We start from the raw sequence: 16,400 nt of genomic DNA on the forward strand, positions 1-16,400 counted from the left end.
CTGTTGACTTCCAAATTTCTCAGCAGTGACCTAAACAAGTCCCCTGAGGTTCATATTTAATGTTTTGCTGCATTTTGGGAGGTCTGTAAAAGGTATCCCCTACCTTTAATAGTTCAAAAACTATTCATCAGATAACACTGACATTGATATGAGCAAGAGCTGAATAGTGTACAATTTTTGTTGGAGGTAATTTGGAAAGTAAAGCACAAATCAGTTTTATCAGATCAAAGATTTACTTTTCGGTTATGTTTTAGATTTTGCTCTATTTTCAACCCTTTGTACAAAACTTTACTGTTTCACAGGGGTATATTGGTGTGAATAGAAGTGTGTGTTAACACCCAGACAATTGTCCTGAACAGCAAACTGACCAGGGTTTGAATGCTCTATTACATATTCATGAGAAGTCGCACTTTCATAGGTGTCTTTATTCATTATGAATATAGGGTATGCAAGCACATGCAAACATGCGCTTGCTTTTCATGTGCATGCATTTTATGCTTTACCATAAATTCAGACTACCACTGCCCATGGCAATCCATCATAAATTATTGATAAAGTATGCATGTGCCTTTGAGCAAGAGCTAGACCAAAAGCCTGGTCAGGAGTGCTCTGAAAAGGTGTTATTCATGGTATTAATGGCTATTGTTCAGGGTCATTGTAAGCAAAACTCACATACACTTCATTGGTCCTGTGACAAGTTCAATTTTGTATACAGATGGTTCAAATTTGACCAAAATCTAGAACTAAGCTTTAGAATTAATCATGGATTTAATGAAGGTGATTCATGCTCTTATATGCAAATCATCTCCAACTAAATTTTACACTATTCATACTATTCAACTATTACTGATATCAATGACAGTGTTATCTGATGTATAGTTTTCGAACTATTAAGGATCAAAAGTGGGAAATGTTTTATTTTTGTAACAGGTTGTACAATCTTTACCACAGCATGTTATGATTAAAAAAAAAGAAATCTGTCTTCATGATATGGTACATCGCTTGTAAGAGATTAGTAACTGTAAAATTTCTGAAATCTTTGAAGGCTTCCGTAGTGGTAGAACGTTGGGTGGTAGACAATAGTAGAAGGCTTCACGGTGCAACATTCTTTCTGGAGTATGTGAGTGGTCCTAAAAAGGGCCACTCTAATTTGCATAATATTGCATAATATTTATAACGTTTCAGTGTCACCCAAATCTTGCTGTAGGGAGAAAAAGGATTTCAATGGTTTGTTTGATATTTGATAGTTAATCTAAAATGACTCGATATATTTAATCTAGATTCTTCAAGAACCTTGCAAAGAGGAAAGTAAACAAAATAAAACTGCTTGCTTTCATTCTTAACTGACAAGATGACTGGAAAGCTCGTATCAATGAAGCTGCCCTAACTGCGTGGTCCTCCACTGGGCTTTGTGAGTACCTGGGCTAGACAACTTCACCGGGTTATGCGCCCTGCTCTTCGCGATGAATAGATGAAGCGGGTTCTTTTTCATGAATGGACTGTACCTCTTTCACACACGGGACCTCAAGTTTATGTCCTATCAGGAGGCAAAGTGTTTGTCTCTACAGAGGGCACGACATAATGATAATTATAAATAATGATAAATGTGTTTATTTGTATAGCGCACATGTCCACCTTTCGGAGTACTTTATAGGGGAAATCTGACTACACCCATCATGTGTTCCTTTTACGAGTGCTGTGTAGCAATATGGGCTGTTAATTCAACACCGCATCACATTTCATTCGAAGTGGTATACAGCGAATCATTGCATTATCTTGTACTATGTGTATGTGTTTGGATTTTGTTAATACTATACCACAACTAAGCGTGACTGTAAAAGGGTGTATATACAAATATGTTACGTGCCATTCAAAAGAGAAGATTAAATGAAAGTCTTGATACCTTCAGATTTTCTGGATTTGCGGTGAAAGACATCTTTTATCGTCATTAACACCATTAAACTTGTCCTTTCATCTCAATTCAAATATTCGAAGAAAATATGAGACCATGATTCACACAACAAACAAAAAGTCGCCAGACATGGATCTTTAGTTAAGGGTGTGAACAGTTCTGGTCGAGGTGAAGATTTAGCTTTTAACGTTTTGTGAGATATTCAGAAACCACTTTATGAGATGTCAAAGAGCATGCAGTTCTAGGGGTATCAAAAGTTTATTCGATGAAAATCGGTTTTGAAATGGCTGAGATATCCAAAAACAAGGTGAAACAAAGAGAAACTAATAAAGTTGGGGCATGTCGCCTTTTATCATTAGCACTTTTTTGGATATCTCAGCCATTTGAAAACCAATTTTCATCAAATAAACGTTGAATCCTTTTTAAGATTACATGCTCTTTCATATTTCATGATAGGCTTTTCATTATCTCACTTAGGAATGTTCAAAACATGAATCCCTACCTCAACCAGTACTGCACAGTCCCTTTAAGAGCAGATTCTGAAAGAGCAGACTCTAAGTTTTGAAATGATGTATAGCTCATTTGAAATGGACTCTCCTAACCGATCTAAATATTGGAAAGAAAGCACGCATTCTGGAAAAGTGTGAACTGAGATAAGAGGCTCTGAAGTATAGGATCTATCTGTTTATTCAAGCGCGTAATCTTTACCAAATCATGCTAGCTGTGCGATGAATGGGACAAGAAGAGGAAGTAAACCACTGAGGCAACAACAATGAAGACATTATTAGATTAAGTTGAAATTGAGCATGCTCTATAAACACATTCTGTCCATGATTAATGCCAACTTTCAATGCAGTTGCTTTATTCCTTCAAAAGTTATCAGACTTGAAAGTGAAGAGTGTGCAAAGGGTTATCAAGAAATGAAAAGGGGCCATTAAGACACACCTGATCTCTCTATTCTACAAAAAAGAGTTGTAGAAAAACTGCTGAAAATGCACTTGATGATCCCAAACTTAAGAATAATGTAAAAGAAGGGTAGTTCCTTCAGAAAATATGAAAAACTCAATATTGACTCAGTTGACCCGGTTCACCTTTTTTGAGTCCTCACGTAAAATCAAGAGGTGCGACTTTTTGTTCGTTTCGTGATGCACGGTCACATATAATCTCCCCATGGCATTCATTTTATTGATTATCTTGTAATTTGTGTGAACACTGATATCAGCAAAGAAAGGAGAATGCCCTTTCGCAACCCCCTTATCTTGCCCATCACTAAATTATACCTTGAAACGAAACTTTGCTCTGTTTGCTCTTAAATAGCAACGCATACATTATAAATCTTGCCATACGTTATCTAGAATCATATCTTGCACCTAGCTTACGGTCAAAGTACAGAAGAATTAGCCTGAAATGTTCGTGAGATTGGAAGCTCAAGTGGACCTGTTTCGACTTGGACTCATACAATTATATCTTCAATACCCTCTTTGTATTCTTCGCCCTACACGATTTTCCACTTTTTATCCCAAATTGGAGAGGGATTAAACCATGGGTTGGAGACTTTGTGCACTTAACATTGTGATAGCTTCATTATCAACGGCCCGATACGCTAGTGGCGCAGGTAATACATTAAATGTTGTATGTATGATACAGTATATATAGTAAGTACTTAATTTGAATGCATATTCATAATATGAACCTTAATGTGTGTACAGTAATTTTCATGCGTACATACTATTCATTATACATAGCGTAATTCCTGTGTGCATGAACATAGCTTCTAGCATGTATTATGTTTCAGTCAATGTAATAGTAATCATAATACGGCTTAGAGTATTATGTTTGTTTAATTTCTACACACACGAATTACCTTCTCCCCCGTTTACATTTAATACTTCATCAGAACAATATACGTTAATATCACTTTTCTTATTCGATACTTTCAGTTACAATACATTACGCGTTTATTTCGCATCGGCCTTTTTACTTTCGATTAAAAAAAAAACATGATTTGATTTGATTTCATATATTGGTTCGTGTATCATCATTGCACATACACATTCATGTACATACATGAATATAAGTTATTCACAGAATATTTTGTCTTCATTGCCTTTGCACAATTTACAGCAAAACGTAGATCAAACATACAACAATGAATAATACAGTGGGGCTACAGCATAAGCGTGGCTTGACGGAATACTCTAGTACAACATTTCTCAGCTGTATTATGTACCTATAATATAATTATGATTGTTTTACACTTCCTGAGGGCCTTAGTATTTTTTGTGCTGTGCTTCGTGGAAAACGAAATAGCTTTATATGGTACAAAACATTTAATCACACGTACTAATAACATGTACTGTAAGGTACCTGAATCATTTTGATGACATTCTTTGTTTTTGTCCAAAGGATGCATTGTTATTGAGTGTTGTGTGCTAGTCAACATTGTATTTCTCCCTTTTTCTTACACACCAAATATGAATCTAATATACGTTTTCCTCGCTCAACATCCAGACTTCATATCTGTGTCACTCAAATTCATTTACATGTCTTACAATTCAGACACTATCGTCTACCTATCGATATCGGTCTTCCAAATTTTAAATCCAATCATTGAAATGAATTTCAAAAAAACACACAAATTAATTCATAATCATCAAATTCTTTTCTCAACTACAGCCATTACATTTTTTTCAGTTAAGGACATTCATTTTTATATTCATATTTGTTGTTGTGTTATTTGATTTTCATTTTTTTTTTTATCTGCATTCGATTCTGATATTTCCTGGGCATTCAGATTGAAAAAAAAAAATCATTTTTACGAATTTGTTTCTAAAAACTAAATGGATCTAAATTTTGTGCATTAGATTTCCATGTGAAGATGCAAGGATTGGAAATTTGAAATGAATTTGAATGTTCAAATCTTAAATCTTATGCCCCTAATCTAAATTGCACTCTTTCGAAATGTCTGTTACACGAATAACGAATTTGAACGAAAGGAAAGTGATTAAATTGAAAATTGCGCCAATTCATTTGAAAAAATGAGCTATGACATTCGCCATTTTAAAATTTCAAATTCATTCTTTCGCACTTTTCTGTCTATTCGACTATTCAAATTCATTTGCAACGAGTAGAAATTCAAAATGGGGAGGGGTTTTGGGAACAGTGGCTCAAGTCAATACTTGGCCATGGTGTTTTGAATAATTGGCAAGTAACCACACACGTTGTTCTTCTATTCCTGTCCAATCTAGTTAAAAATTTGATCTCTACGCATTGTGAAAATGACGTTAAGATTAGTCATGAAGGGGTCCCAACGCCCTGGTTTAACTACAGTGCGTATAAAAAAAAAAAGGGTAATCCAACTTTGGATGTCTATAATTTTGTAATTGTCAGCTATAGAGAGCACAATGTTGAGAGTGAGGAAAGGGGAACTCTTTCTCTTTCCATTGATACCTAATTATGTTGACAAATATCATGCATCACTGAGCACATGAACTTAAAGACAACAATGACAAATTGCGCTTTTTCCAAGTTTGCGTGTTTTGTGAAGGAACAATGCATCTCACTGCATGGATGAGATCTGTCAATGAAAGTGGTCAAATCATCAGGCCAGTCTGCACAATTGCAGGTTCGTGTTTAGGGTTTCTTCTAACCTTTCATGGTTCATAACCTTTAACATGACCACGTTGTTGATAACTTGGTCCTTCCCATAGAGAGTAAACCATCATCCATTTTCTCACCATGTTAAAGTTAAACACCATAAAATGTCAGGAGAAACCCCAAACACAAACCCTTAACACAAACCTGCATTCGTACAGGTTGGCCTATTTGGCCACTTTCATTGACAGATCTCATCCATGCAGTGAGACATGTATTGTTCCTGAAGAATTACACGCAGACACAAACACAAACCCAATAACACAAACCTGCATTCGTACAGGTTGGCCTATTTGGCCGCTTTCATTGACAGATCTCATCCACGCAGTGAGACATGCATCGTTCCTGAAGAATTACACGCAGACACAAACACAAACCCAATAACACAAACCTGCATTCGTACAGGTTGGCCTATTTGGCCACTTTCATTGACAGATCTCATCCACGCAGTGAGACATGCATCGTTCCTGAAGAATTACACGCAGACTTGGAAAAAGAGCAATTTGTCATTGTTGTCTTTAAAGTTCATGTGCTCAGTCATGCACGGCATTTGTCAACATGATTAGGTATCAATGGAAAGAGGAAGAATTCCTTTTTCCTCACATTTGATATTGCGCTCTCCAAAGCTGGCATTTATAAAATTGTAGCCCTCCAAAGTTGGATTACATTTTTTTTTTTTTTTTGATACGCACTGTATACACAGCCCTGTCTGGTGTCTGGTGTCTGGTCAGGCTAGACCTGGTGCTCCCCTACCTAATCCACTATAGTAAAGATGAAAATATGAAACTATTAGCAAAGACATCCAGACAGAAATAAAAAGTCACAAGATGAGCTATGAGGAGATTACAATAATATGTACGAGAAAAACATACACAGGAAAGAAAACAAGCATGAAAAAGAAAAGAAGAAAGACACAAGAGACCCAGTGGATCTAGAGTTTATCTGGAGTTCAAAATCCACTGCTCACGAACGGAATTATTTTCCTATTAACAGTTATTATATTAAAAAAACCCCGCTTTCTAATATGACATTTTGTATTAAATACAATGCGACTGGTTTCTATGAATTTTGAACAACCATTTTACGTATTTGATTTGCAAGCGTTTAAAATTGACCTGGAAAACTATTCTTCATTTCGTCTTTAAGTGACTTTTCGGGGAATGCTCTAACTACTGTTCACACAATCTTACCAACTGTCTCTTCTCTCGCGATTTACCTTTTTCTTTGTTGTTACCGTATAGATGAAAACACATGCGTGAGGCCAAGTCTCAATACCAACGTAGTGATTTCTCCTGACCAGGCAAGCTACCCACAGTGGATGCGTGCGGATGTGTCATGTTCCGATGGGAGTGATATATCAGGGCCAACGTATGGCCTCTGCTATGGCAGTGATACTTGGAATCCAGATATCACAACGTCAACATGCACTTCAGGTAAATCAACTCCCCATAATACTGCCATCGTTCAAGATACTTTCGTTGATTACAACTGTCATGTATGATTCAATTCAGTTGAAATCAATTCAATTCAATTCAATTCAATTCAATTTAATTCAAACATTGTCAAAGTTCATTTCATTTTTCGACAAAACATATCTGTTTCATTTTCTTTGATAACAGAGAATAAGGTAAACAGAACATTGTGAAATGAAAAGACTGTGCGACAATAAAGGACCTATAGTAATTATACATTGTATAGTAAAAAGTATAGTAGATTAGATTTTCTGCAATGCTATATTGCTATCAGTTTTAGCGGACGTAATTTTCACACTAATTTTTTATTCCAAACATTATTAATTAGGTTTTTTTTTTTTATTATATCATTAAGATGAAGGATTAATTTGAGTTATATATATTTATAATTTGTTTTTTGTAACATATTCAAGATCAAGAATGATTGTGAGTTATGTATATATGATATAGAGAGAGGAGAGGAGAGAAAGAGAGATATTTTATATAGAGGGAATAATGTGCATTTATAGTAGGACAAATTTGTAATGGACATATTGTTTATGCGTAATAACGCCTGTTTTTTTAGTTTGCCAATGTTATTATTATTACTGTTACATCATCATTAAAACAATAATTATTATATACCATATATCGTGATAATTGTTATCATGTACATTTCTTTGATGAGTTCCATTGACCAGTTCCTACACGGAAATGAAATGAAAATAAGAATGATGGTGTTTGTGATCATGATCCCAATGAGGTTTAAAGCAGCCATTTGTGTAAAACGTGATGATGATGATGATGATGATGACGACGATGATGATGATGATGGTGATGATGATAAGCACGGTTGTTATTCCGGCATTACACCATTGTCATCATATATGACTGCTATATGATAAACTGTCATCTGCATCATAGTAAGAACCAATTGAAACTGTTTGTTTGTTTCGTTCCAGTCTCATGTGGACCACCTAATGTCGGTGATGGCGGTGTAATCACCGCTCCCGATCAAACTTCCTACGATCCCGGAAATAAGGTTCAGTTTTCTTGCCCTCAAGGAGGGGTCACTGGGCCTCCTTCTGCAACCTGTGACACTAATGGTTCCTGGAACTACGAAGGGACCGGCCTACCATCATGTCAAGGTAAGAAGCAATCCCCTAAGAGAAAAACAGTCTTCCCAAAGTTATGCTGTATCACCATGTCTCACGAAATGAGGCCGCGTGAGGAGTGTATAGGGCATGAAAGATTCTTAACACCCTACTTTTGTATAATTGCGATATCAGTTATATCCGCAACAATAAATTAGGTATTCTAAGCTAACAACAACAAACAAATACACGAAAACAGCAATGTGGGATAAAGTTTTAAACATTGATCAGAAAATTTAGAAGTATTACATAATTTATGATATATCAAGACAGAGTGATTGACAGGGAGAAGCCTAATGATATTTTCGCGTACTGAATTGTTTTATTAGAAACCCTGGACAGTAATTTAAATTGGGCAAATGAAAACATTTTGAGTGCACATTGCCCCCTGAAATCCAAACTGTTCGTGTGCAGGTGTAGGGCCAAGAGTTATATACATGACGTGTGGGCCTGACTTGTTACAGCGCCGTTTACATATTATAAGAGCGATTTTTGCTGCCTCCATACCGCTGCCGCAAAACTGCTCCAGTGCGAACGGCCTTTTATCTTATTTTCAGTCTGAAGCCCTCACGTGGGAAAGCATAATGTGGCAGTAAAATACGACAGCCATCTTTCAGTGAAAAGCAAAGCAAAATAAAACAATAGAATAAAACAAAACAAAACAAAACAAAACAAACAGATTTTACGACTGCAATATTTTTTTTCAGAATGTTGGACATTAATGTAGCGATTCTATTCAATCTTGATCTCATTTTCAAGACGAAAAGGTTCTTTAAATATTTTTAAAGGATAGGCCTTATTCTACACAAAGATCTTTGTTTCATTGGAGCGAAAGTGACATTCTTTTTTTTATTCATCGTTGTAAATGCTATTCTTTGGACATAAAAGACCCAATTAAAAGTGTGTCTAAATGGTTACACCGCAAGGTGACATTAGAAATATTCCAAGCGAAGATACGACCTCCGCTAAATCAACATTGGTTGTTTATGAGTATAGTGAGTATGTGTGTAAGGAGGTGCGTGATGCCACTATGTGAAAGTCTTCGAGCTAAACATAATAATGCCCTTATTACTGTACCTTACAGCGGCTTGTGCAGCTCCAGATAATACGAACGGAACGGGAATTTACGGTTCAGGGGAAGTTGTTGTGTTCCGGTGTCTGTCTGGTTACTCCCTACCACACTCGGGTGACACTGTCACAACGACTTGTGACGACGGCGAATGGAATCCTGATGTCGCTTGTGACTCTACTGGTGAGTACACAAAAGCCTTTCGGGAAGAAGTATTCTGAACAACCAAATCTACTTCGTCCTGGTCCGCTTGGCCTAAACGTGACGTGATGCATATTATATGCATGAATATTTTATGGAATATATTAGAAATAGAGCTAGCACAGGGTGAATCCCAGAAAAAAAACCCAATAAAGAAACGTATAAAACCCCTGATTTTCTTGAATGTCGTGGAAAGAAAGGCGTTATTTTTCCTACCACTTTAGCAAACACACGACAAATGATAACGGGTAGGCCTAATCGCCAAATATTTTTAAAAACCGGCACTTGAATGACAGTAGATGATTATCAATATAAATATTTCATCACAGTGCCTAATAGATAGTGTATTGTAAGCTACCCCGTTTTCGTTTTTTTTTTTTCCATCAATAAGTTCTACAATTATTTTGAATGTGTTTCCACAATCGTTTACGTTTGTCATGGATTTCGTCATTGAGTCCTATAATGAATTCGAATCCAAATATTCAGTTGCCAAATTAGAGAAATAGTTTAAGAGTATGAGACCTAAAGTGACGTCAGTGGCAAATCTAGGGAAAACGGCGCCCGGGGCAAGCGCGAAAATTGTGCCGTTAATTTCTGAAAAAGTGTTCAATTTCATGACGTCTGTGTATATGAGCGTTTCTTTGTATTTCTTATTTGTTTGTTGGAAGTGAAATAAATCAACTTGAAAATTGAACTTGAACCCCAACCCCATCCCGGTAGGGACTTTAAAAAAAAAGTCCACAAGATATGCTTTTTCAAGCACTTAAAAAGCGGTCTTCTGATGGTGATTTAAATGTAATAAATCTTGATGAACTTTGGCGGGCGAGCGCAGTGAGCGAGCCGAAAATTGTTATATTTCACTTACAAAACATGGAATCCTTGTCATTTCTAGCTTATTAAATCTTACAATTCTAATCAAGATATAGTGACGGCCTTATAGATAGCGATTTATAACAACAAACTGAGGACCTGAAAAAATACTCTAAATTAGTACGAGCGAGTAAGCCGAAACTTGTATATTTCCACGTCATCATTACGTTTTCTTATCTTGTTTGATTTGTTTTTTGCGCCCCCCCCCCCCACGTATGTCCAATCGGCGATCGCTTCAGAACGAAAGAAATTGCAGCCGCTGCTCCGTGTAACATTTTGCCTGCTTTAATATAAAATGACATGTGTGAACACAATAGACATTGCCATTTTGTCCGCGTCATCACGTTTTGTTCTTATCTTCTTTTTTTATATTAATTTTGGCGAGCGAGCGCACCGAGCGAGCCGAAAATTTTTGTATTCTTGTGTGAACACAATAAACATTGTCATTTTGTCCGCGTCATCATCATTACATGTTTTGTTTTTATCTTATTCGATTTGGTTTTCTGCCCCCTCCCTCCCCCCCCCCCCCCCCCCCATTCTTACTCCCCCCGTCCTGGCGAGTTTTTTGTTTTTTGTTTGTTTGTTTTTTTCTTCTTCGTTTTTGTTCTTGTTTTTTTTTTTTCGTTTTTTCGTTTTTGGCGCCCCCAAGGAGTGGCGCCCGGGGCACGTGCCCCCCTCCCCCCCCCCCCCCCAGATACGCCACTGGGTGAGGTAGAATCCACTATTTCTTTTGAATCTAATATTCTGTTTGAATTTGAGGATATTTACGAGCCTTTCATTGATATATGTTGTCTATCAGGACATGCCAACAATGGTTAAGTTCTAGAACAGTCCGCAGCGGGCTGCCCGCAGTAGGTCAGTGTCGCAGTGTATTCGTGGGTTGTGTGGTGTAAACCAAGGAGGTAAACCACCGAATTGGGGGTAGGGGAGGGGAGAGGATGGGAAGGAGGGGAGGGGGAGGAGAGTTCTATTCTTTTATTTCCCCAAAGCTTGACCAATTTCCATCCTTATGCACAATACACACTGACCAGGGAGGTAGAAACACGGCCTTGATTTGCCCTACACTGCTTACACCACAAAATGTATCATCATGATCATTAGGTCTAAGAGGCTTATAGTCATTCTAAAACACGCTTTTCTGATTGACTATGATCATACGAGCCATGTTTTGTCTTCTGTTTCACTTCCCAGGCTGCCCAGAACCTGAAGTTCCAGATGGTGTCACTTACGACGGGGATCCAGAGGATGAATACTTCGAGCACAACCAAAGAGTTGGCCTACTATGTGATGATAACAAGACTCCCATTGGCCCAGAGTTCTCCTACTGCAATTCAACCAATCAATGGGAACCGGATCCAATGCTCTTGAGTTGTTATGGTAACAACTAAGTGAAAATAAACGTGTTGTACAGTGCACATGTCGGTTTGATTCCATTTGCAGTTTTTGCAACACATTTGTACGCCAGCATACATATTTTTTTTTTTTTTCTATTCATCCTGTTTGCCCCTTCACTCTACTAATGCTGTGGTTATTCTTTCACACGTTTATTACCATCATCATTGTATTGTTCCTGACTTGTTTGATGTTGCCCCCCCCCCCCCTTTACCCTTCGCAGGTTGACCACCGAATAGCCCAGGGATCAGCGCTGGCACTATACATAACACCTTTTTTCATGTTTGCCCCCCCCCCCCCCCCCCCGCTTTCGTACACACCTGATTGGCTCACTATTCTTGAAGCTCAACCCTTTCCATTTGTTTTCATTGTTCTGTGTCTCTAGCACCTTCCAGCTAGTGCATGTTTTGTGATCATTATGTTTGTAGTCTATATCATTGTGTGTATGCTTGTAAACTTGTTACGTATGTCATTTTGTCTCTGACGATGATTCCGCTATAGGAACTCAAGATCAGACCACTTTTGACTCAGTTTTACACCACTGGCTCGCTGTTATTGGGTAAGTCGTTTTCATCAACCTTTTCCCTGCATGGATGTAAACAACTTGGCATGATCACGAATTTACACTTAGTATATTCAGGAGTTTACTTATGGGTACACACATACATACATACATACATACGCAAACAAACATTCTCACAAACGTAAACATTAAGGACTTCAATAATCTTGATTAAAATACATTTCATGTAATCAAACGAGTAAATCAAACAACGAATAAAGAAAATCTTATAAGGTTTTCACCAAAGTTGTACCCCAAGTAAGAAAGATATGGACTGTTTTTTTTTTTGTGTGTGTTTTTTTTTTTTTTTACAGTTTACCCAAAAAGGGGTATCATAAGTAGTAGCAACCATGTACATATGGAAACTGGATTTAGTGATTATGTCTTCCCCCTACAAGTCTTTTTTTTTAACTTGTACATAAGTTTCCAATATACTGTTTGTGTATTCCATGATATTTTGCTATGAAAACGTAGAGAACAAACTTTTCCTTCGCGTCAAATTATTGCAGTTTTATGGCAAGGTCGCAGCAACGATACTTTGGCGACAGGACTTGTAGTCATCTTAGTAACTACATAATTTCCTGTGGCGATATGATCTCTGCTTATTTCATTACTCTCCACGACCAGTCGTTTTAAAATGAAACGATAACGTCACAGACAGCAATCGTCATAGTGCATAGACTTGTACATGTCCGGTCTTTCGGAAGGGCCTAACAACACTGAACTACTTGTGTGTATCTAATGTGTGTGTTTCGTTAACTGACCTACAGCCAGCGGTACCGCGTCGAGTCAAACTAACGGCTCGTTCGAATTTTTCAGAGCCCGCTCTGCTCTGGTACGAAACCATTATTGCATGATTACTAAGACATGAGAGCACTTTGGGGCGAGTAAGTCTCACAGTGTTAGTTATATGAAAGGTACTTTAACCTGAAACACAAACGAAGACAAGGAAACTCAGGGAAACTTTTGAGGTACCAAAAACTTTATATTATGTTTAAACGTCTCCCTTGTTCACCAATTCCTGTTTAGAATGACTTGTCACATTTTTTTTTTTTCTGAATATTGGGGTAATGACGTACCAGGCCGGATTACTAGAGTTGCTATACATGTCAAAGCCAATAAAGTGTATGTTCAGTTCTTCCTTCGTTTGTCGAGTAACATTTTCACAAATAATGAAAACAGCAAAACAACAATCTTATCAGGCGTTACATAAGATTCATTCACAGATTGCCCACTGTTGCAGCTTCACAGTGCCACCATTATACATTAGAATGTTTCTGTATTATGGAAGTTTGAAGCTGTCATCCTAAAAGAAGTAATGAACTGCTTTTTAACAAATTTCATTGAGTGTAAGTTACTTTTCCCTTCTTTTTTTTTTTGGGGGGGGGGAGGGGGAGTGAACCCCTGATAAATCACAAATCCCATAATTAGCTACTGCAGAAAAGTATATAGTATTGGTAAAATTCACAGCCCGTAACGCATGTTCATTTTCCTGTCGTTTTTCATGGTGTGCTGTATGTCCATTCTTTGGTTGCTCATACTAAAGAGTTACTGTAAACTAGCATTGCTGGTTTACAGAGAGAGAGAGAGAGAGAGAGAGTTTAGTTTCAACCTCTGAAAATATGGTCGTTTGTACATGATCATGAAGGTTTATCTAAAGAAAGCAGTATACAGTGGCGGATTCAGGGGGAGCACACTGAGCGCACCCCGCCCCCCTTATTTTTTTTTTTTAAAGGCACCCCCTCTTTACAAAATTCCTGGATCCGCCCCTTGTATAGATTCCTTTGTGTGACCAATACAATTGTTTTGAGATTTTGTCTTTCCGTATACCTCCAGACAAATGCCAGACACCAATTTTCAACGACACACGCGTGATTCACACCTCCAAACTTACAGGCGAGGCGAAGCAGGAGCAGATCATGTACGACCACACCGACACCATCCTCTTCTCGTGCGAGGGCGAGCTGTTCGTGGACGGCCCGTGGCGGATCGTCTGCAACGAGGGAACGTGGAGTGGCACCATTGGTGGAGACCTTCCCGTCTGCAGAGGTTTCTATCTAGGCGCCATTTTCAACGCCATTCCTTTTTATTCATTTATCAAGTCAATTGCGGGCATTGTCCATCATGTACATTCAAAACGTAGGGAATAGTATATGAATAGCAAGGTACGAAAAAAATCATACATTGTCATACACATGTAACTATGTGTCTGAGTTGACTCTGTGCACTAGGTGTTACAAAAACATTTCCCACTTTTGATCCTCAAAAGTTCAAAAACAATATGCCAGATAACACTGACATTGATATGAGCAATAGCTTAATAGACACGATTCTGTTGGAGGTAATTTTAAAATGAAAGCATAAATAAGTTCTATTTAATTCAAGATTTATTCATAAGTCAGGTTTCAGAGTTTGCTCGTTTTTCAACCCTCTGTACAAACACAAATGTGTTTGAAGGCACATACTATACATAGATATCTAAACATTACATTGAAATCAGAAAAAGCACTGAGGGAAACTTCGATTAGCTGTAACAGACAGAATAATGATAAAGTTTTGTAGGAAGTAGACAGGCGTAGGCCTGCAACCTGTTTTCCACTTACGTAAAGTCTTACATAAGTGCGTTTTCCTGCACCACTGAAGTTTAAATTACACATCATACATTTCATATATTCATTGTTGACTTTCCTACCTGTCCTACATGTACATAATCAGGTTAAGAATAACAGAGAATAACGGGGTCATAAGAGATTACCAATAGAATGAATGGGGGGGGGGATCGCGACAGTCACGTATCGCTGCTAGGGAAAATGTGAAAAAAAGGAAACAAGTTTGCAAAGAAGTATATGGACAAGCCATTCACTCATGGACTATAATAATTTCATTTTGCTCCACCAGTTGTGATCGAACTTTAGCGTATCCATGATCAGGATATCTGTTACTTTTTACTTTTTGCCATACACGTTTAGCTAATTGCACCGGACCAGACAATTCAGATGTTGCGGGCGAGCTATTTCGCCATGGCGAGGTGCACACCTTCCAGTGCGCCCAAACTACCGGGATGGTCAGACTCGGTGGTCCTAGAGCGTTCTGCAATGACGGGACATGGAAACCAAGAATTCGCTGTGCTCGTAAGTAATGTGAAATTCTCCGTGAAAACTCGTTCTTCGAACTATCCTCCGGACGATTTCATTGTTTTCGGCCTTTTTCTGAACATGCACTGTGAGATTTTAAAGGCATACGTATCTCTCTGTTTCGTTCTTTATTACTGAGTGAATGAATGAATAAATACATAAAATAGGGGAATTAGTTAACAGATATATAAATTAATAAAAAGATTAATAGGTGAGTGAATAGACAAATGGATATTAAAACGAATTAGATATAAACTGAATAGATAAAGGTAAAAACACTGACAATTAACTGATATGACATCCTTTAGTATTAATCTGACAAAACTTGTCACAAGTTCCTTATTTTTCATCTGATTTTGATGAAGTTTTCATTGTTGAGCTAAGAAAATGTTACTCCTCTTTTCCGACTAACTTTCAACTGCACTGGAATTCTCTCTTAGTAATAATCTTAACATTGTCATGCAATTTTGAAACAGAGCTAACATCCAATTTTATTTGTCCTTTCTTTTATCTCCCGCAGTGAAAACCGAACTGTGAAGTACAGCACCTGGAACATGAGAAGCAGAGAGAGGACAATGATGCCTCGTTAGATAAAGCATCAGTTCGCCATATTGTGTTTTTTTGTACTTTGATATAATACTCGGAACACAGTCTTTAAGCCATGCCAGTGACATTTTATTAGTGATTTATAATCAGTAATTGCTTCTGGCCGTTCAAACCTGCCGTAATTAATTTCCCCTCCAATGAATGAGATGACATAAATTCAGCTCAACATGAAGTTGTCAAAGTCAGCTCATACACTAAGCGCACACACCAACACCCATAATGCAAACCCTCACACACATTTACCAATTCCCATACACACATACAATCAAAGACATATCATAAACAATTCTAAATTTCTCTGGTCCATTCAATGCGATTGACCAATCACAAGTTTAGAAGATGGAGAAGTGTCGGTTATGCAAAATGCCTCCTAGCATTCATTCATTTATTCATAT

The 16,400-nt window shown here is 37.6% G+C and overlaps 1 protein-coding gene across 1 annotated transcript in view; it reads left to right on the forward strand.

Moving 5' to 3' along the window:
• The window catches only part of LOC140238644 (complement factor H-like), a 35,442-nt gene extending 19,506 nt beyond the window's left edge, over positions 1 to 15,936 (forward strand). Inside the window, exons 7-14 of the mRNA XM_072318543.1 lie at positions 6,808 to 6,999; positions 7,980 to 8,165; positions 9,256 to 9,423; positions 11,503 to 11,582; positions 12,205 to 12,262; positions 14,102 to 14,314; positions 15,235 to 15,396; positions 15,920 to 15,936. Of these exons, the coding sequence (XP_072174644.1) occupies positions 6,808 to 6,999; positions 7,980 to 8,165; positions 9,256 to 9,423; positions 11,503 to 11,582; positions 12,205 to 12,262; positions 14,102 to 14,314; positions 15,235 to 15,396; positions 15,920 to 15,936 (1,076 nt within the window). The remainder of the gene's footprint in view (positions 1 to 6,807; positions 7,000 to 7,979; positions 8,166 to 9,255; positions 9,424 to 11,502; positions 11,583 to 12,204; positions 12,263 to 14,101; positions 14,315 to 15,234; positions 15,397 to 15,919) is intronic.
• The last annotated feature ends 464 nt before the right edge of the window (positions 15,937 to 16,400 follow it).

The sequence above is a fragment of the Diadema setosum genome, chromosome 15 (assembly GCF_964275005.1).
Source record: "Diadema setosum chromosome 15, eeDiaSeto1, whole genome shotgun sequence".
In the NCBI taxonomy this organism is placed as follows: Eukaryota; Metazoa; Echinodermata; class Echinoidea; order Diadematoida; family Diadematidae; genus Diadema; species Diadema setosum.